General features: G+C 42.3%; 1 protein-coding gene across 1 annotated transcript in view; it reads left to right on the top strand.

Moving 5' to 3' along the window:
* SGCD (sarcoglycan delta) overlaps positions 1 to 20,968 on the top strand; it is a gene marked incomplete at both ends in the record, with an annotated part of 129,401 nt that overhangs the window by 89,372 nt on the left and 19,061 nt on the right. The window contains one exon of the mRNA XM_084268775.1: positions 8,500 to 8,572. Coding sequence (XP_084124901.1) covers positions 8,500 to 8,572 — 73 coding nt within the window. The remainder of the gene's footprint in view (positions 1 to 8,499; positions 8,573 to 20,968) is intronic.

Consider the following 20,968-nt stretch of genomic DNA (forward strand, 5'->3'; position numbering starts at 1 on the left):
ATGTTGGTGAATGAAGATACCAGGTTTTAGCACTGGCAGGACCAAGACTGGAAACACCCTCCACTGTCTGTAGCAATCAGTCAGGCAGCAGAGTTTCATCAAATTTCTATGCACTTACTGCAGAGCTGTGGTGCTGGAAAAAAATATGTATTTAGCAAAATTAAGGAGCAGTTGGGGAGAAAATACACATTTCCTATCAGTGATTAAAGCCACAGAAAGATTCTTTTGCGCTCAGTTAGGAATTGCATTATTGCTGTATCAATGTAAAAGTCGGGTATGAAAAACTGATTTAATCTGTAATCAGCAGTGACAAAGAATTATAAAACTATGTGGAAAAAAATTATTTGGTTGAATTGGGTGGGGGTTTTTCCCCAGAAGCTGTATGGCATTTCTGGATGCTTTCTTCCAAAGATAGTCGTGGGTTTTTCTTATTGTGTAAGGGAAGAAATTAAAATGACCAGATCTTGAGCAAAAATACAGTTCTTGAGCAAACATACAGTTCTTTAATGGATACTTCTGATTGCTTTGCTGCCTTGAGGGCAATAGGTGTAGATGTTGTTGTCCATTCCTTTTAATGCCAGATTCAAATAACATTGCCTTCTTTTACAAAATCCTCTCACTCAGACTGTAAACTTGTCTTTTGCTGGAGGGAACAATGTGTGTTGGGAGAGAGGTATACTGAGAAGTTTCCCTTATGTTTGCTTTTACTTCAAAGTACATTGCAGGCAAAAAGGATAGCATTTATGTAAAGTGTATAGGCTTCTAGTCCAAGCTGAACTGTGTGTTCAGATTGCGTTACTTTAATCCTGTTTAAGGAAAAAGAAGAATCATCCACCATCAGATTAATATTGATTAAATGTCACAAGGATTATGAAAGAAACATACTGTACACTTACCAAACACTGAAATCAAGTTTAAAAGTGTGGCAGATTTATATTTTATTTCCTAAGTGTCTTCCCCAGCTTTCACAACCTGATCTGTTTGAAGCTCACATAGTATTCTCCTTGATAAATTCCCACTGTGTATTCCCACTGCAGATGCTCTCCTGAATTTCTTTGCAACTTTGCACAAGAATGGCAAGAGCTTCAGAGGAATTCAGTGATGACATTGCTATTGTAGAGCTGCAGAAAAAGTGTTGGAGGACTCAAAAACTGATCAAGAAGGAGATACCTAGAGGTCAGCATAGGTTGTAGCAACCCTTCTTTGTGTGTCTTTCCTCAGTTTGGATGTGAGCTTTCTGTTCTTTTCTGCTATTCCCTTTGTATTGCTCAGACATTCAAATGCTGAAGCTAGGCTGTTGGATGTTCAACATGTGTCTACAGACACACATGTCACTAGCAACCAACATGTTCATCTTAAGAACTTGTGGCTCATCTTGTTTGCAAGTTTCCTGACTTAAAACTATTCTCCATTTATTTCTTGGGACTGTGATTCAGATAACTGCTTCTCCTCCACCCAGCAGAGCTGGAAGTGCTGGAGTCACAAGGAGTTCCCGTCTGGCTTAACTCAACCACAGCCCAGTGCCTAAGGGTTGACTCACTCCCTGTGTGCCTACAGTGCCAAGAACAAAACCTAAAAGATTCTAAATAATTCGTATTACATTTTGATTACAAAGGCATGTGTTGATGCTGCACGTGATTTCATTACATAGATTGCCCTTAAATGAACAACTCCCCAACACTTTGACAGCAAAGCGAGGCAGGTGGTCAGACCTTTGCAATGAACTGTTTTTATAGTATGCTAGAAAGAAACATGAATGAAGCTTTATGGCTTTTGTTCGGTGCATTGGCTTAACCTAGCCATGCTATTATTGCCGGGCCCTGAAATGGAGCTCTTATTGATTTCAGATTTGATGGGATTCAAGGGGAGCAACAGCAATTACTATGTTCATCCATTTAAAAACATAAATTAAGGATGAATAAGGCTTTTAAAGCTAGGAATTAAAAGAAGTGAGCACAAAACATTTCTACCTGTATTGCATTGGATTTACTTCCCGGGCATTTGTTTGCACAGACACTTTTTTGACACTCTCACATATTACCCTGATGAGACCTACAGAGGAGAGAACCTCGTCAGGTAGTGTTTTCTTGGACAAATTGCTGAATGTGTCCTGATCAATAATAGTAAGAATAGATGTAGTTTATGGAGATCCACAGCATGCTATACATCGCCACTTGACTTAGGTAGAAAAAATTTGTAGCAAGTCCTTCTTCTCCCCTCATTTGCACAGTACTATATTAAGGCAGAGCACTAAAGGGAAAATACACTGAAGCCAACTTAATCACCAAGTTTTTTACAGGACTCTCAGACCCCAATCTCATTATAAAACAGTGATAACAACACTAAAGGTGTACCCTGGGTCTGGAACTATTACTAAAAGCAATAAGTTACCACAGAATGGTGAAGAAATGTGTTGTCTAGAAAGAAAAGAAAGTGGGGAATTGTTAACTGGGTGCATCTCCACCTGAACTGAAACCTGATTTCTTCCCTTCACATTCTGTTCACCCCCAAGTGCTGTTCAGCTGATTGCCACCTACCCTTGAAGCAGGAGCATCAATCATCAGTCTAAAAATACCTCTCGTTCTACTGTATTTGAGCTACTCTTTTCTCCCTTCCAACAGATAGCAGGAGAAGCTTGGAGCAAGTTTTGTGTAGAGGGAGTGGTGTGTGATCAGTATCTCACCACCATGGCTGCAGCCCAGTCCTGGTGAGAAGTAGCAGGGATGGCCCTTGTCTTTGCACCAGGGAATGTGCCAGGACTGTGTCATGCAGCTCAGGTACTTTTGCAGCAGAGGGAAGCAATAAGCAGCTTGGAAAGCTGAACTGTTGATGCCTTGCTTTCCTCTGGTTGGATCTGTTCCTGGTTAAAAAGCAAAAATCCATCTCAGATTTACTTTCTCCTTGGGGCCTTTGTAACTCCTCTCTCCCCTGTGGAGCTGCTGGCATCCAGCCAGCGTTGAGCTCAAGCTATGGCCTTGGTGGATCATTAGCCATCTCCCAGTTGTTTCTCAAAAAGCTTATGAGATTGAGGAGGCAACTCCACATTTGAATGAAGAGGGCTGATGCCCAGAAGGTGCTCTTCAGCAGGAGGCAGGCTCACCAGCATGTGCATGCAGAACATCATGCTTCTCCTTTGTTTCAATGCAAAACCTCTGGGGTTTATGCTGTGGTTTGGATTCATGTCATAGAACAAGATGATTGCCAAAAGCTCAGCCCACTGGCTCTTTGTGTTGCTTCCATGTTGAAAACAGTGAGGGTAGCTTGTTGTGCCTGGCACATGCTCTGCAGCAAGAAGGGACAGTGTCTTCCTGTGCAAGAGTTTGAGCTGGTCAAAGGGGCAACAGACCAGTGGCCATGGAGGCTCCTGTGGTGGGTGCAGAGTGGGAAGAAGGAGGTGAGAGGAGATCCAGAAGCCTGACATTGCTCCAGCAACTCACTTGCAGTGGTCTGAACTGCAACTGGGCTTGCCTCCTGGATGTGGCAGTGGGCTTCTAAGAAACTGCTGGTGACAAAGAAAATGCAGACTGGCAGAGCTGTTCTCCTGCTGTCTTTCTTCTGAGTCACGAGTGAAAGAAGAGAAAGAAAATCCCCAAACACTGAAATTGAGCCATAAATGTTCCCTTGCCATAGGACTCTTGGGTTTTGTTCTTGTGTGAAATGAACATATACAGGGTCCTGGACGTTTGTGCCCCCCACACCTTATGTACCAGAAGGGGGGTGGAGGGAACCACTTTTTGAGTGAGTGATTCAAAACACTTTAGGTGGATCCTGTCATATGCTTTATAAGTTCCTGACTGATTGCGTGGAATTAAGTTATTGGGCAGAGAACCAGCTAATGGAAACACATTGATGAAATCATTTTTGAGGGACATTAAATGGAACTTAAAATAAAGCTGAAATGGCTTTATGGATTTTTCAGTCAAACTGTTTATGAACATTTATCGGTGGTAAATTACACAGTGTCAGAAGAGGGAATCAGTAGGTATGGCTTTTAATAGAAGTTGCTCTGATATAATACTGTGAGAAAGAATAATTTATTGCCTAGGGATGTACAGTATAGTATGTTTAAATACAAATTATGTGATTGTTTTCTCTTAGCTGTCTTTGGCTGTTTGCAGGTAAGTTATGCCTAGCAGCAGCAGAGAGTCTCAGAAGATGAAAAAAAATGGTTTTTTAGTACTTTGCAATTAAAAATAAATGTTATATTATGCATTTTTCATGGTAGATACCAGATGTTTTAATAACAGATTATTCAGGCAGCAGAAGCTATGTTGTGCAATAATAAATGCATTTTACTTTTGCCTTATACTCAGTAAAGGGAGAAGAGGGTATAGCAGCTTTGATTGAGAAGGGAGATTGTAGCAGTTAAATCTTGAAGTGTTGGAGCTATGTGTTTGCCAAAACACATCATTCCTCAGGTAGAGGACAGTGAAAATAAGACTAAGGGAGTGCAAGACTAGAAGACACTTTCTGGTCTTGCGTATCTTGTCTGTGGTTTTTGAGACCCCCACATCTTATAGTCATGAATTTGGCGAATCTGTTAGATCATCTGCTCCATCTATTCTAACTGAAAAGCTCCTCCCATTTTTGCTCTTTTGGCTGGAAAACACCCTTTTCTTCCCAAGTATGTTTGGGACAAGTTTATTGTCACTTGCTGTCATAGCAACATTGGCCTATAGCCAGTAGTTCTTTTTCCTTCATGTTATTTATCCTCCTAAGGTATTTATACATAGCATTCATATCCTTCCTCAGCCATCAGCTACTAGGCTAGAAAGCCAAATACTTCCAGGCTTCTTTTGTAGGAGAGGCTTTTTCTGTTCCTACAGTTATGGCAGTATTTCCTCTCCGTACTCTTTCCGCACTGGGGTTGAGCTGGGGGCTACATCATAGTTCAAGGATTCACTGATGATTCATAAAATAATGTGGGATTTTTAATGTTCCTGTTAGGCTTGCCTCTTGCCTTTCAGTTTAATATCACATTTGTCTACCCTTTGGCCCTGTCCCTCTGCTGTGAATCATGAGTAGTTCTCGGCCTTTATCCAGAGGCATTCCAACCAGGGACCATCTATCATGGAGCAGAAATTCTTACTTCTTTCTAAGCACATGACCTTGGACTTCATATTTTTAACTCTCTTCTTCTGCTCCTTAAGGTCTTTCTGCATGACATTCTAGTCCTCCTCTGCAGAGCCAGAATAGCCAAAATAAGTGTCAACATGACATTTTCCTCAGTTTTTCCTTCTCCTTTTTGCCAAAGCCTTTATTAAAACCACTAAATGAGGTCACTTCCTCCAGCCTAATGGTTTCACTTTCAGCCTAGCCCAGCAATGATGCTCTCATAGCCTGGCTGAAAACTTACACAGGGGCCAAGAGCCAGACTTTGACACAAGTGTCCAGTGTAGTGGAATGTCTCCAAGGCAGTTGATTCCATCAGGAGGCACTTTGGGAGATCCCCCAGCCAGAGAACAAGAGTCTTCAGTGAGGAAAAGTGAGGCCTGGTGAGACTGGGTAGATTTGTGCTATTTCCAATAGCACAAAGAGAATGGGATGGTTATTTACTGTTTTTCACAGTCCGAGGCAGAACAAGCATCCAGTGAAACCATCAAGCAGCAGGTTGAAACCAAAGGAAGAACTTCTCCAGAGTATTTAATTCATCTGTGAGCCCCCTGCTGCAGAAATGGAGGCACTTAAAATGATAATTAAGTAAGGTGAGGGAAGCTTATCAGTGTCTCTGGAGTGGCTGGATGACACAACCAGCTCAAGGAGTCCCCTCAGCTGCTGACAGCCAGAGTCAAGGGAGGGAGTCTCAGTCCTGGTCCCCCAGCATCCCCTCATGGCTGATGTCCTCCTCAGTGACAGGGACAGATGGTCCTTTGGGAGATCCTGTGTTCTTAAAACAGAGTAATAAGAAATTATATTGTCAAGTCAGGAAGCCTTATCAAGGCAGGTAGACTTCACTTCTAACTCACATCAAAGGAGAAAAACAGAAGGATTTGGAAATCTCATTCCTGTTCCCAGTGCATAAGGGACTCTTCCATGGGTCTGGGGATAAATAAGACAGGAAAAGAAAGTTTAAGGACTGTGTGGAGGGAAAGGAAAACAAAGAGATGGATAAAAGGAATATTAGGCTTTTTTATATCCAGCCTTCCTGACTGGCTTTGTTTCCAAAGTTGCTTCCTGCATTTAAATTAAATAATGAAAGCCCAGAAAACCCCAGGTTATTAGAAATATGCTAAAGTTTCTCCTTATTCTGCAGGCATTGCTGATTACTTGCAGATCATGATTTTGGGTAACTGAAGTAGCTGACATAAAGTATGTAAAAATGAACTAAAATTGCCAACATAAACTCCCCATTTAAACAATACGGGTAGAATGGGTACAGGAATATCTCTGTGCACTTCTCCAGCTGCACTTCCTCATCTTCATCCCCTCAGAAATGATTGGTTTATTATGCAGATATGTGCAGGCTGCATCTTGTGTTAAGTTTCATCGCAAAGCTAATAACCAAGGCAATTGTGTGGATAAGCAAAGACTTAAATCATTTGGAAACTGGTGAGAGAGGACAGATCAGATAATAATAACCTTCATGGCTGGAAAGTTACAGCTGCTTTTGACAACTTCTAACGGTGAAGGCTTCTAGCAAAGTTAAGGGCTAAATATCTGTCTCAGGCCACAGGATCAGTTTCAATTCCCAATTATAAAGCTTCAAATGTTAGACTGCTTTTGTCATCGTTGAGATTACTTTGTTTTTCTTTAGGTTAAAAAGCTGGGGTTTTTTCTTTTATAAATATTGAAGTGCTTATTTGCTTTCTGATTTTTTTTTCTTTAACACAGTAGGACAGGTTAATTTATTTCAGTGCAAAATGTAGTCTTGTTGAAGCCACGAATGTTTCTGTTACAGGTGGATGTTGTATTAACATGGTTTCATCATCTCAGAGCATTTCATGTTCTATCGTGGTGACTTCCAGACTGCCCATAGATAATTATAACAGCACACGTTAAGAGAGGCCCTAAATAGCCCATGTAAAAGGTTTCATCAGGATCTGGAGTTTCCACCAATAGCTTTATCAAAGAAAAAAAAAAGATGCTGTTTGCATGCTGACACTGAAATTGCTGTGGTGAATGCAGGTAATGAATGACTAATTGGTCACAATGTGTCAACACAAGACCACTTGTCTAAATTAGGAATACAGGTCATACTTGCTCACTTAGTAGGTAGCTATGTATTAGAGAACATCAACATTAATCTCTAGCACACTGCTGTGAGTCAGTTATTGCCATTCCTAGCTGTGTTTTAATTGGAGGTTTCAACAGGAATGAGAGAGTGATGTTCTGCAGCACAGAGCATCAGTGATGGCACCTGGGGACTCCTGTGCTCCAACAGAGGTTTTAGAAAAGGGGAATGGGTTCTGAAAAGAAAAATGAAAAGTCCAGAAAATCTGTTTCACAGTGACTGATTCAGAAAGCCATAGCTTTTCAAATAAAAGAGAGGGGTTTGGTGGTTGGATCACCGTTGGTTAACTACCTACCAAAGGTGGAGGGTCTGCTCACACAGGGCCGATTGGCTGGCACATGGAGACATGAGAAGATTTAGTGGCTGAAAGCTCGTGTGAGAGCAATTCAGATTAGATGCAAGTTTTAAAATTAAAGCAATTAGCAGAAAGGCTTACCAGACGATGGCATGGGCTGCCTGTGGCTTAAAACAATGAAGCTGGGAGAGCACATCTTTCTAGAGAGACACAGCATAACTGTCACAAATACAGACCCAGTGCAGGGAGGGCTGGGTGGAATGGCCCAACCTGGGCTATGCAGTCACATAAGAGGATTGCAGTGGCCTGAAGCTTAGGAGAGCTGTTCATACTGCCTAGCAGTTTACAACCAGTGCATGATCTAAAAACACGAGGATAGTGCTGCTGTCTCGAAGAGAAGGGGGAAAAGAGCAGAAGTTAATGATTTCTGGGTCACACATCAAATCAGTAGCTGAGCTGGGAGTAGAGCAGAGCCTACTTGTGCTGCATTTCATTGAACGACCACCTCCCTCCTTTTCCCCAGGGAGGAACACAGCCTGAACAGAGAGACATTGGCAGTGATCAGCCCAGTATTTGGGTCTCTCCCTTGAGTATCTCTCAGAGCTTAGTAGAAGAAATAATTTCACGATGTACATCCAGGTTCGGTGGTGAGGGCTGTAGCTGGATTAGATGCCTGGTTACCAAGGGGGTGTCTTCTCCATCAGCTGGGTCAGCAAACTTCCCACATTTGGGATGCAAGCAGTTGCTTTTATAGCCATAAGTGCAGTTTACAGGCAAATTCCAGTTGTAATCAAGGCAACGAATTTGAGAAGATCAAGGTCTGGCTTTTCCTGGGGACAGAAGGGATGTGTGTAAGAGAGAAATGGGGTCAGGCGACGGGTTAAATTGCACCTAGGTATGATTTGACAATCACTCCCCTGATAACAGCTTATAATGTTTACAATTTGTCTTCTGTTTTGTTTTGTGATTTCAGGAGCAGAAGGCACAGTGTTCCCTAAATCTATAGAAACTCCCAATGTCAGGGCAGACCCCTTCAAGGAACTAAGGTAAACTTTGGAATGTGGTTTAATGGTAACTCAGTGGCACCTTGTTGGAGTTGTGCATACTGCTGGGCATCGTTTCTGCTTTTGCATAAGAGCTTGGGGGTTCACCTTGGAAGGCATCACCAAGGGGTTGCCATGGAATAGAAAGGACCTGCTGTGTCTACCTGTGATATGACCGAGCTAAAGGCAATCGATCACAGGTCACGACAGCATAGTAACATCTGTAACATGCTCTGCCTACCCTGGACTCAGTCTATGAAAAGAAATAGAGAAATCTTTTCCTGGTTGTGCAGGGAGGTATTGGAGTCCATGCTGAATTACAGGGAGAACCAGCAGGCAGCAGAATAAAGCTCTCAAGTATTACCTGTCTTGCAGAAGTGCAAACCCTCCCTCACCTCCACAGGGTCTGCCTGTGCGTGCATGTGACTGCCAACCCTTGCAGAGATGCTGCTTGCTGACAGCAGTGTATCAGGAGAGAATAAGCAGCACAGCTCCTGAGAACAAGCTTTGCCCTCGAGCTAATGCTGGGCATTATATTTATTTTATGTTATAATAAAAAAAACCAAACCACCATGTTCTAGCACTACAGATTAGTTTGGATAACTAGTCTCTGAAAAGAAACTAATCATATAGCCTAATAAATTATTGACTGAATCTCCTGATATCTTCTGACCAAGAGGGCTGTTGGGCTTTGCCATCAATGCTCCAATTGTCATTCCTTAGGAAAAGAGAGTGAGGGGAAAGGTGAAAAAACCTCCAGAAGGGCATCTTATCCTTAGGTCAGTCTTAGGTTGCAAACTCTCCTTTCCTAGAAACTGCTGGGGATGGAGCAATCTTCAGACAGCTGGAGCTGTGCTGGAGTGCTGCAGATTTACTGTGGATGCACCGAGATGGGAGAGGACCTCTCATTAACTCTCTGTGCTCTGATACCGGGGGTAGTTATGGCCCAGCTAGGTCACCCTGGAAGATGAAGAATATCCTGGCTGCCTTCCCTTGGGTCTGTCACTACCTTTCATTTTCTTTCTGGAAGCACTCTAATTGTTCCTGTTTTGCACTCTGAGGATCATATGTCAGACAAGTGCAGCAGCGGTGTGATTCCATTCGTTAGGAAAGTTTGTTCTCTTTCTCCATGCAGTGACTTTAACCCTTCTGATTTTCCCAATCTTGGCATGTTTCCTTTAATAAAAGCGAAAACAGGCTCTTTGCTCAGCCTAACATGCAGCTGCCAGGGTAGCTCCAGGGTCTGCTGGGAGCCCCAGGAGGGCAGGGTGCCATGGTGCAGAGCACATGTACCCTCTGTTTCTTTGGGCAGAGCAAGCAAACTAAGCAGTCAGTGGGTGGGAGGATTTGTAGGTGAGGTTCAGGTCACACAGGCTTTCTGGCACAGCCCATCTTTGCTGGCATTTTCAGTAAAAATTAAAAAAAAAACCCAAGATTGTCTTCAAAATATCAAATAGCACCTAAATAATTTACAAAGCCAGTTCCTGCTTTCAGTAATGCCAAAGACATGGGAGATTTAGGTCCAAGTTTGCAGTTACTAAGGACTTTTACAAACATGGGAGGGGAATTCAATCCAAATAAGTGCTGGGTGTCATATTAGAGGGGACAAATGTGAATTAAAATGGCCTTAATATGATTGAGTATGCTTCTGTTCCAAAGAGAATTAAACTAAATGAAATTGAAATTAATTAATGGCAGTATTCATGCTAGGGGTTCATTCAGTATATTTGATCTACTTTAAATTCATGTTGTTATTTCACTTGTTTTATGTAGAGAGCTGTTAGATAACAGACTTTCTTTGAAATCAGTGGGCTGGATGAAAAAAATCCTTTAAAAATCTGTTGGGTTGGGTTTTTTTTCTTTTCTTTTTTTTTTTTCCTAAAGGAAAATCACTGAGTAGAATTTACTTTGCAAAGGAAGTCCTGCAGGGTCCTAAAACATTTTCTGTGCTTGTGCAAATTTTATTTTGGCAAAAATAAGTGTTTTTTCCACCACCCTGAGAAGACTCAATGGTAGCACTGGGTAGAGAAAGGAAGGTTTCTCAAAAGCAAATGCTCTTTTCCTCCTTCACTGAGAGCCATCCATCTCTCTCTCTCCACATGCACGTGTTGGAACACTGGCTGCTTCTTAGGTAAATTGGTGCCTTTTGGGCAGTACAGAGTTGACAGAGACAATAAGCTGACTCCTGGGGATGGATTTTTTGCACCTTCCTATCTTGATGGCAATGTTTGTGTATCTAAGGTGTCCTTTTGGCCTGTTTAAAAAGATGCTGCAGTGAAAAGGGACTGAAGGAGATGGCAGCCTATGGCTCCCGAGGTGTCATACCCTGCTAGGAACGCTGCATTGTAAACAAGCACTCAGTAGCTCGTTTGACTCCAAAAGAGCTTTTTCCTTTAACAAATAGGGGAAAGTTTCTTTCCTCCTTAGGCTGAAGTTCTGAGAGTGGAAAAGTGCACATTCAGCTATTGGAGGCTGTCGCCAGACGCCACCAACCTCCATCACTCTTCCTGGACCAAATGGTTGCGATTAGTTGTGTGATTTATCTATTTGCTCTTTTCAGTACCATGTTGACTCCCCCTTCGTTAGGAGACTTCAAAATAGGGTGACAGTGACTGTCACTATCAGAAGGAGAGCAGACCAACTGCTCCTGTCACCAGCGGGAGTCAGACCATCTGTAGGTCTTCTTTCCCTTCCTCCCCTCCCATCAGACTGATATGCCCTGCAAGATAGGCAGCACACCATCCTGCCAGTCATCTCTATTTCTTTCCTTTTTTTCCTCCCATCTCCCCAAGGCTTCCAGTCATGACCATGTGTCACAAAGACTGACATGCTTCGAGTGATGGTGCACACGTTCTCAACAGATTTTTTTGTCCCCATTCAGCTGACAAGCAGCCTTCAGTTCATACAGCCTTAGCCATTTATTAGTAACTGGCTGCTCTACAAGATGGTCACCAGCCTCTTCTGAATGCATTTTTAAAACACTTCTGTCTGCAGTGGCTTAGATGGAGAAAATTCAGGTGGCAGTGTGTGTGGAGCTTTTTCTTTGTATGCTAAGCCCATCAGAGAGCCACAAGGCTCCAAAAACTGGTTTGATGCTTGCTTGAGCAAGGTCTGGACTGTGCTGCTCAGTCTTCTTAGGAACTGTTCTCCCATGTGGCAGAGAAACTCATGCATCCTAAAGCAAGAATCATGTTCAGCCCAGTATCAGTTGTACTCAAAAACCCAGAGCTCATGCATATCTTGTTCTGTGCAGAGTATTATTAATAGTTTGTGTTTTTATCTGGGATCTAGAATATTCTTTAATAATGACCTAAGACTAGAAATGGTTGAAAAACTGTTTGATATGCTTCTGTGAAAATGTCTATGGTTTTACTTACTTAAAGTAATTTTAGATTCTGGTAGTTGTTCATCAGGTTCTAAAACTGGTCAGAATCAGTAAAATGTAAACTAAGCCAATTCAGATTACATTCAAAATTTTGGAATGTTTAACATTGCCATTCAGTATCATCCCAAAATAGTTTTGTTAGGACACTGAAGTATTTGTACTCCTCTGCACTGACTGTTTGCACATGTCTTTGACATGTGGTAATATGATTGCCCGTGTATAAAGGTTGAACTAAAGATGACCCTTTCTCACTGGACAATTTAGTAGTGCTTAGGTAACTTGGCAAGAGCCTGTCCTGAGAGCTTCTCCTTGACACTGGCAGGAATCATCTTCTTTCCTCTATTTATCTTCTTCCAAAAGGCAAATGCATGCCAAGGAGGCTAACAGAATTTGTTCAACAAACACAAGATCAGCGCTTTTCAAGGCAATGGATAAAGGCTAGTTAATGAGTGAGAAAGAAGGAAAGTAATTTGAGGGGAGAGGATTGAATGTGGGTGATTCAGTATAAGAAAAATTATCATGAGGCTGTTGTTAAACTGCAAAGTGCTGGAAGCTGGGAGGGTGCTTGCCAGATGGGCACTGTGTAATAGCATCCATCCCTGTCCCTGGGCTCAGAGCTAGTTTATGTACCTTCCCGATGGCCAGGTCATGATGAGTAGGGGCACACGGAGCATGGAAACCTGGTTTAGGGCATTTTGTTCCTTGAGTTAAATAAAAAAGAAATCAGACAGCATGAAATTCACTCCATGAGGGGCAAGAGTACACCACAGTTATTGTAGGTTAAAAATGCAGTAAACCGCTCATCCAAGGCCAGGAAACCAAGGGATGACTCTTTTTTTCCTGTAATGCACAAATATAGTTAAGAGAGAATTAATCCCTTGGGCTTGAAAGGGTAATTTTTGACCAAAGTTAATTATGAAGCACTGAAAGTACCAAATGGCAGATGAAATGTACTTGCGGCTTGATTTTATTAGTGCAATTCCACCTTCCCACGTACTGTACTGAACTATCCGAATAGTCCAAGGGAGACCCATTGCAACAAAAAGCAATTTAAATACGCTGCTCAGCTAATGTAAATATGCTTGTTTTGCAAAACAATAATTCTTATTGAATTAAGTTTTCTCACAGCTGTGTTTCACAAGGCAGCAGAGACGTTTTCAGTAAGTACAAACCCCAGTAACGTTGCTGTCTTAAGCCCATCACGTTAATAAAGATTAGGAGAATGAAAATTAAAGGAAATGCAAAAAAAAAAATGAATGGTATGAAAGAGGAAGCAATTGGTGGGAAATGGAAGTCATTTATAAAGACTTGTGCGTGATACTGAAACACTGTTCAGTTTACAGCAAACACTTGGGGTTTCCTGGGAGATTTTAGCAAGGGGAAAAATGTCAATGTAACCTTGTATCTAGCTGGGATAATTTTCTGATTGATTTATGAGGAAGGATGTAATTCTTTTCTCTCTTATACCAGTGCAATCCAGATAATTTTGATAGTCTTACCAGCTTCAAAGAGAAAAAGCTTTTGCTTTTGATTGTTTTGCTTTCCTCATTGTAACAAATACAACTGTTTTCCTATGACATAGATGAGTTGTATTTATATGATATCTCCACTAAAGTCAACACATACCTATTGGCATACAATGAGAGCAAGAGAATAGGATCCTGTTTTCTAAACTTCAAGCAAATTTAGGTGAACTCCAGTGAGTTTCTCTGGAATGGCAGAGGTCCTCATCACTCTCCATTTTCTATTCTAGGAGACCACAACTGATTTAACAATTTTCCCATGACAGCTAAGGCTTCCTGAAATCCTTGTTGTTGAATGAGACTTTCTCAGAGCCGAATTCAAACTGATTCACAGCCATGGCCACTTTTCTTTACCTTTTCCTCCTCTTGACATCCTTTCAAAGCTACTGCCTATTCATCTATTACAGAAGACAAGCCACAGCCCACCCAAATCAAAAGTAGTCTTTCCATGGGCTTCTTGTGGGCAGTGTATTAAGATCACTTTACACCATTGGATGTAAGGCTTGGAGATAAGAATGCAGGTGATGGGGCTTCACATCTGTTAAAGTGTTTCTATTGAGAAGAAGAGGAGAGGGGGTTTGCTGTTCCTGAACCTAGCAAATCCTCTAGCCTTCACCTCATTCACACCCAGCACTGGAAGGAGGGGATTTAGCTCTTGCTGTCCTTTCCTTCCTGGTTTTAAGCAGGTGAAGCCTAGATAGGGATCAGATGCGCAGGAGACACACACCTCGGAAGTGTCAGAGGTGTTGACAGAGCTTTGTGACTTATCCCAGCTGGGTAAATCATAGCCCTGCCCTGCTCACAGTGCAGCTCATGTCCAGAGACAGGCAGGTCCATTCAAAGAGGGCTAATGGACAGCAAAAGCAAGCTTGGCAGGAAGGGGAGCTTGGCTTGAAGGTGTTTCAAACACAGTATGTTGCTGAAGTGAAAAAATGAGATAAGCTCAGGCTAGGGAACAAAGAAAAAGTGGTTGGATTTTCTGGCTGAGCAGCATGCAGTGGGTTGTGTGACTCTGCCCAGGTGCACTCATACCCCTGTGCTGCTGCAAGGCACATGTGGGTGCAAGAGCATGTGTATTGCATCAGAACTTATGTGGTGCTGCTATGAGAACAGAGGAATGGGAACAGGCAGGTAAGGAGGCAGATTTCTGAATGGAGTTACTGCCAAATGGCATAACCAGTGGGATAAAGAGCAGTGGTGATATCCGTCTCATTCAGCAGTTGGAGGCAGGGTACAGGCAAGACTCCCCTTCTGCATATAATTACACAGCATAATCATAACTGGAGCAGTTTCACTTTTCCGGGACCCGGAATGAAATACAACATCCTGGTTCATTATTCTTTCTCTGCATGTATTCTGTAGCGGTTTCCTAAAGCAAACAGAGCTTATTTTCTGGGAGATATTAATCATCAGTCCTGACTCTTATCTCAGATTGAATATCTTTCCTGTATACAAGATCTGTATCCTGCCTAGGTGTGTTGCACCCAGGATTGTCATTAGCTTTCAACAGCAGAATGTTGCCTGCTCCATAATCGGAGCGTTCATCTAACCTTCGAGTGCTGTTCACACAGGTGTACGAGCCACAAGTCCTCTGGGGCTTGAGAGAAACCCTGTCAGTGTGACCGATCTGTACAGTCACACGTGCACTTATATCCATTTGAATAACAAAAAAGTGAGCTGTTTTTTTTTTTTTCTTGGCTTTTTTTAACTCTCTGCAGCACACCACTAACCTTGAGTAGAAAATAGATGCTAATAAAAGCAAGGTCTTAAAAATGTGAATTATGGCCACTTCACACCCTGTGGCAGACTCACAGTGGTGAAATGGCTTAATACTTAATTACAATGCTTGTCCTTCTCTCAAGTGCAGATGACATTCCTCAGATTTTGCAATGACATCTGTGGAAATAAGTTGTGAAACTAATTAGTTATTCATATAATACAGAATATTGACTGTGCGCTGATTAAAAGGATGTGGTGACACATCTACGGTGATGTAGCTGTCTAGGAGGTTACTCTGCACCTTGAGGTTCTATTTTTTGGAAGGCCTTACAGAAAATTAGGAAAATACCCTTTAGCCTCTGGAATGCAGATATTTATGGAAAATGTTTCGGTTCCTTTGCATTTTCATAATGGTTAAGGAGGGCTACCCTGTTCCAGAGTTCTGCTTGTGCCCTGGGAGGAATACCTGGTCTGCAGGCTCTAAGGACTATTTTTAGGGTGTCACCTGTAATATAATCTCCAGGTTTTTGACAAATAGGAGCCGTTAGTGTCCTAAAAGTAATCCTGGAGACAAAAAAATCCAGCCCAGAGACAAGAGCAGGCAAACCAGGAGTTGTTTCAGTGCAAGTTGGACAACGTGTTTGCCTCACAGCAGAGTCTGCTGGTGCTGCTGCTATGGGGGAGACGTGGGGGATGTTGGAGATGCTGCAGCAGTCGGTGTGCTGGTTTGGGATGCAGCATTTGTAATGCTCTGTGAGTGGCTCAGTAACTCTTGTTTTATCATAACATTTGTACTTGAGATAGAGTTATTTGTGCCAAGGATATAGAGCATGAAATACAGAAGTAAATAGAAAGGTGGCAAGGAAAGCACCTTACCCACCCATCCCTGTGATCCCAAGCCTTTGCAAATACTGAGATATTTAGGATGTAATCGTGTTCAAAATGACTAAATAGCTCAGAGAAGAAGATTTTCCTTTGAACACTGTTCTTATCTTAAAGAAAAGAGAGAAATGTAATCCACTGAGCACCATGTTTGCTTTTGGGTAGAAAAATACATGGCTTTCTTTAATATTTCTCTCTATCCCTTTAAACTTTCTCTGCAGCTGTGTATCTTGCATTTCTAAAACCCAAAGTCAAGAGAAAAACAGGCAAAAGCAAAATCTTTGCCTTACTCAGCACGCAGTTTCTGGTTCTGAGGAAGAACCATCTCCCTGCTGAGACTTCACACACCACCCTGGGAGCCCTCCGGCAAACTGAGCTCCCTTTGCCTGAAGCCCTGCAGAGCCCAGCACAGGAACCGCAGCTGGGGTTTCGCCTGCTGAAGTGACAAACCAGCTTCCTTAAATTCGAGTCTTTAACTTCTTGTTAACCGGGTACAAAACAGGGAAGGACAGTTGAGATGCTTTCCTGCCCAGGGGAGGAGGTCCTCAGGGTTTTGTTTCCTTCTGGTGTCTGCTGATGCTGGCAGGTTTGGCTGTACTGAGGCAATAATACTTATTATTTAGCATGAGTGAGGTGCTTCGAGCTGTACAAGTCCATTGCCATTTAATAGGACAATTTTACAAGCACACTAATTGTGCTTTAGACCGTAGTTAGGAATCAATAGCTGTTGTATAACCCTGTTATAGAGAGGAGAAAAATGCGTCCGTAACTGTAATGAGATCCTTTCTTTTGAAAGCAGTATTTTGTATACTTACTAAGAGAAATCATAAATATTCACTGCGCCTGCAGAATCTTTATTCAGAATTCATGCTTCATGTGGAATAGAGTTGTTTTCTCTAGGCCAAACAGGAGTAGCTATGTCGTTTCCTCATGACTTGTATTGATTTTATCTTTCTATCGCATTGTGGCTGCTGCTGCTCTACTCCTCATGTATATTTTGTGGTATGGATTTATCCTGTGGGTGGTTGTTGGGCACCTCTGGCTGTTTTCAGTAGTGATAATTTCTGACCAAATAGTGTTGCTATTGGTCACACTAAAGGAATGTCACTCCCTGTTCTCCAAGGGTTTTTGGACTCCGTGCTGCCCCTGGGTGCAGAGTCAGCATGTAGCTAATGAGAACTTTTTTCTAAACATCCCTCAGTCATCAAGCCTGTAGTTGCTCCCATGTCTCTATTTTGCCTGGAAGGACAGTATGCATTATCAGTGTGTAAGCACTAGCTGTGTGCTGCTGTACTTCCTGGGTGGAACAGGGAGTTGGTTCAGCAGCGTTGCACTGGAGATGGTTGGTGACCCATCTTGCACCTTTTACATGCTCATGTCCCATGAAGGGAGGAAATGGAAATGCAGAAGCGACTTGTGTCAGCAGCACAGGCAGGCACTGGCAGGTGGTTCCTCTTTCTCTTCTCCATCTTAGTAAAGCTAAGCCTGTGGCCCTCACCACTGCATTTCCAGATTCTGCTGATGCTCCTGAACTTGCCATTGCCCCGCTTTGGTTCCCAGCTGATCTGGCATCAGTGTGACTCACTGAAAAAAGCAGCAGTTTTTTGAAGGCAAACCTGTGAAAGCCCCGTATTAAACGTGGAGCATCGCTGGTTTGAAAGGCAAAGCGGCAGCCGCCATTTCATCCCTCAGCAGAGGTGGCTGCTATAAATACTTCCCTCAGTACATACATACAGCTTCTCTGGCAAGTCAAATAACACTGCATTTCACTTCAGCTGCACAAGGACATTGTGTTCTTGGGTAGGAGAAGCCAAACTCCTAAGTGTGTGTTTCCCGTGGTGTCGTGCAGCTTTGGGGCCGTGCAGGAGCTGAGGAAGCAGGAATGTGATTCCAACCCCAGTAATGTCCAAAAAGTGGGTGAGTGGCTCCAAGAAAGCCTGAAAAACAAGTTCAGAAATACAGCTTGGTTCTGTAGAGAGTTGCCCAGGGTGTGGGCTGTAGCTGCTGGAGGAGAGGAGCTTTCCCCTGGGTTAGGCTAACACAACTGGGTGCTGGGCTCTTGGGACCCTCCTGGCAGCTGTTTCACCAGCTGAAACTCGGCTGCAATTCTCTGTTTCTCATGTTGAGGTGACCTGGGTTCATGAGTTATCTCTTGCTTTTCACAGTACAAAAAGAAAAAGACATTCTCTCCCTCTTTGCCTGGTTTCATGTCATTAAGGATGGTTGTAGGAAGACTGGCTGAGGACATGTTATTAAGTGACACAAGGGAATCAAACAAGAAAGTAAACCAAAAACCCCCAAAACTTAGGCCATCAAGGATCATAAAAGAGGTTGTAAAGCAGAGGGGAAATGGCCTCCTGGTGAGTTTGAGAACAGCTGAGAGGGCTGGATAATGAGGGGATGTGCTGCCGTAAGGAGATGTTCCCTGCCAGTGAACTCGGTGAAAATCTGCTTATATTTGATATAATAAGGGCAAAAAGCAAGGCACAAAGGGTTTATGCTGCTAGTGCTGAACTGCGTGGCAGTGATAAAAATATGTCATGTCCTGTCCACTTCCTTAAGTATTACCATTTTAAAAGACAGAGAAAGAAGTAAAATGTCAATTTAATTTTCTTTATTGAGGATTTGGTGTCTTAACTTTAATGAAGGAGTAATAAATATAAATGGATATTAATGGAAGGTTATTAGAGCTGTTCATTTTGATAGAAAATATACAGTATCTTCTCGTGCAATGCCAGAGGTTAAAGATTATTATTGCTTCCTAAGGTTTCTGAAATTAAATTCTCTCTCTTATGACCCACAAGGTATGATTGAAAATGTGTGCAAGTGAAATGGCTTGTAATAAATTCATATTGCAATAAAAGTCTCTTTAGAAAAACAGGATATCTTACAAAAATCAGCTGAGGAGCTGTGTCTAAAGATGGCAGCTTTTTTATAAACCTTAAGAATTTAATTTTGGAAACTTGTGTGCTGACAGGAGGATCACCTGGAAAGCACAGAGAAACTTGGGAAAAGGTCCTGAGCTTTCAGCCAGCGGTTGAAACCCAGAGTTCCCTGAGTTAAAAGCTACTTGACAGTAATGGGCTTTTATCTGCTTTATACACTTCTAATGAATTGCAACCAACATTTCTGACAGAGCCTTTTAGGGTACAAAAATTAAGTCCTTTGTAATTGCACTTCATTTCTATCAAAAGCCTCCAAACCTCTCAGTACCAGGTAATCAATTCTTCCTCCCATGGGGCAGAAGGAACTGTGCTGGGAGGACAGTGGAAATAGCCAGTCCTATCTGTGTTGTGCCAGGAGCTTTGGGCAACACGTTTCTGCTCCTCGCCAAATCCACAGCTTTAGGTGTGTGCCATACTGCATGGCTTAATTCAGTAATGCTTTCTGAAGCACAGAAACTTCAGTAATGCAGATTGCCACTGCAGTTCTGGTGTTAGTATTAATAGGCTAAATCCTATAAGCAATGCAAACAACCTGGCTCCTGAACTCAGGATCTGGGAGCTGATGGCTCAGCCCCTCTGTGCTCTGCACACTTCCATAAATGCTCAGGTTTTGCTAGATGGGGTCAAAGAGAAGTTCATCACTTACTTGGGCTCAGTTCCTCATCTCCACAATTGGTTCATGCCTATTTCTTTGCAAAAATTAAAAAGGTCTTACTGAAAGCATCAAGGGCAGTACAGCTAAAGAGTGGAAAGCGGAACGCTAAATCTCTCCTAGACCTTCCCTTCTCTTTCCTGCTTAGCATGTGACAAATTTTCTAGACCACTCAGTAAATATGTTGATTTTATGGGTTTTCGGTTGAGCAGTTAGGGTATCATTTAATCTCTCCAACCACTGGCATTGTTCTGAACAGTGAAAGAGAACCAAGCAATGACTTTGTCAGAACATTTTGTTGAGCTCTGAGGCGCGTGGCATTCAAGCAACATCACATCAGGAGTCAAAATCTATGAGTCTAGAGGTTAGTTAGAGACAGAAAGAATAAATCAAGTAATAAAGGATGCCTATAAAAAAGGATGCTGCCTCTTAAATGAAGACACTTTAGAGTTCATCATAAACCTCTGACATATATTCAGTCACTCTGCCTGCTGTCACAGTCTGAAATATATTTCAAGGTGCCTGCATATTTTATGCTGTAACCTCTAATAAATACATGCACATTTTCAGTGATGTTGCATCATACCTTGTGAACTGATGTGACTTGAAAGGGGAAGCGGTGTCAGTGAAATGGGAGTTCTGCAGGCAAAGGTGCTCAGATACACATTAAAAATGTTTCTCTTGACTCCTGCAGTATGTCAGAATATCTGCAATACCAAAGCAAGGGCTGGTTTCGTAACCATCTCTTTGAGGATGCTTTCCTCTAGCTGGATGCCAGTTCTCTGTTTCTGAGTGAAGCAAAGTGCAAGCTATTTCCTTAATGACTGGCTTTTGTAGTCCAGGCTATGGTAGGTTACAGCACTGGCTAACCAAGCAGCATGACCAAGCTATTCCACAACAAATCAAATGCTTTTTGAGGTTTGAATTTCTGGGGCAGGAGGGCAGAATTACATCAACAAAAGAAACCTCTTTGGATAAGTTTTTACTTACTAGGTTCCAAGAGCTAGGCTGAAATTTCAAGAGAGACACTGAATACTTGCATATAATGGTTCTCTTGCTTCCCAAGTGGCAATTATGGCTCTTTTGAAAGAATGATTGCAAGAGTTTTGTAGGACCAATCCTTAAAATTGACCATCCCTTAATTTTTAGTAGCTGTCAGGAATTAACAGTGTGGCATTGATTTATGGAGCTATCCAGGCCACTTCTGCAGAGCTTTCTTCTTTTCAGAGATAAATATTCTGGGAAGCTGCTAGTATATGTGTTATCCATCAAGTCCTGTCAGCCACCCTCCAT

This window comes from Gallinula chloropus (assembly GCF_964237585.1).
Source record: "Gallinula chloropus genome assembly, chromosome: 10".
NCBI classification, from domain to species: domain Eukaryota; kingdom Metazoa; phylum Chordata; class Aves; order Gruiformes; family Rallidae; genus Gallinula; species Gallinula chloropus.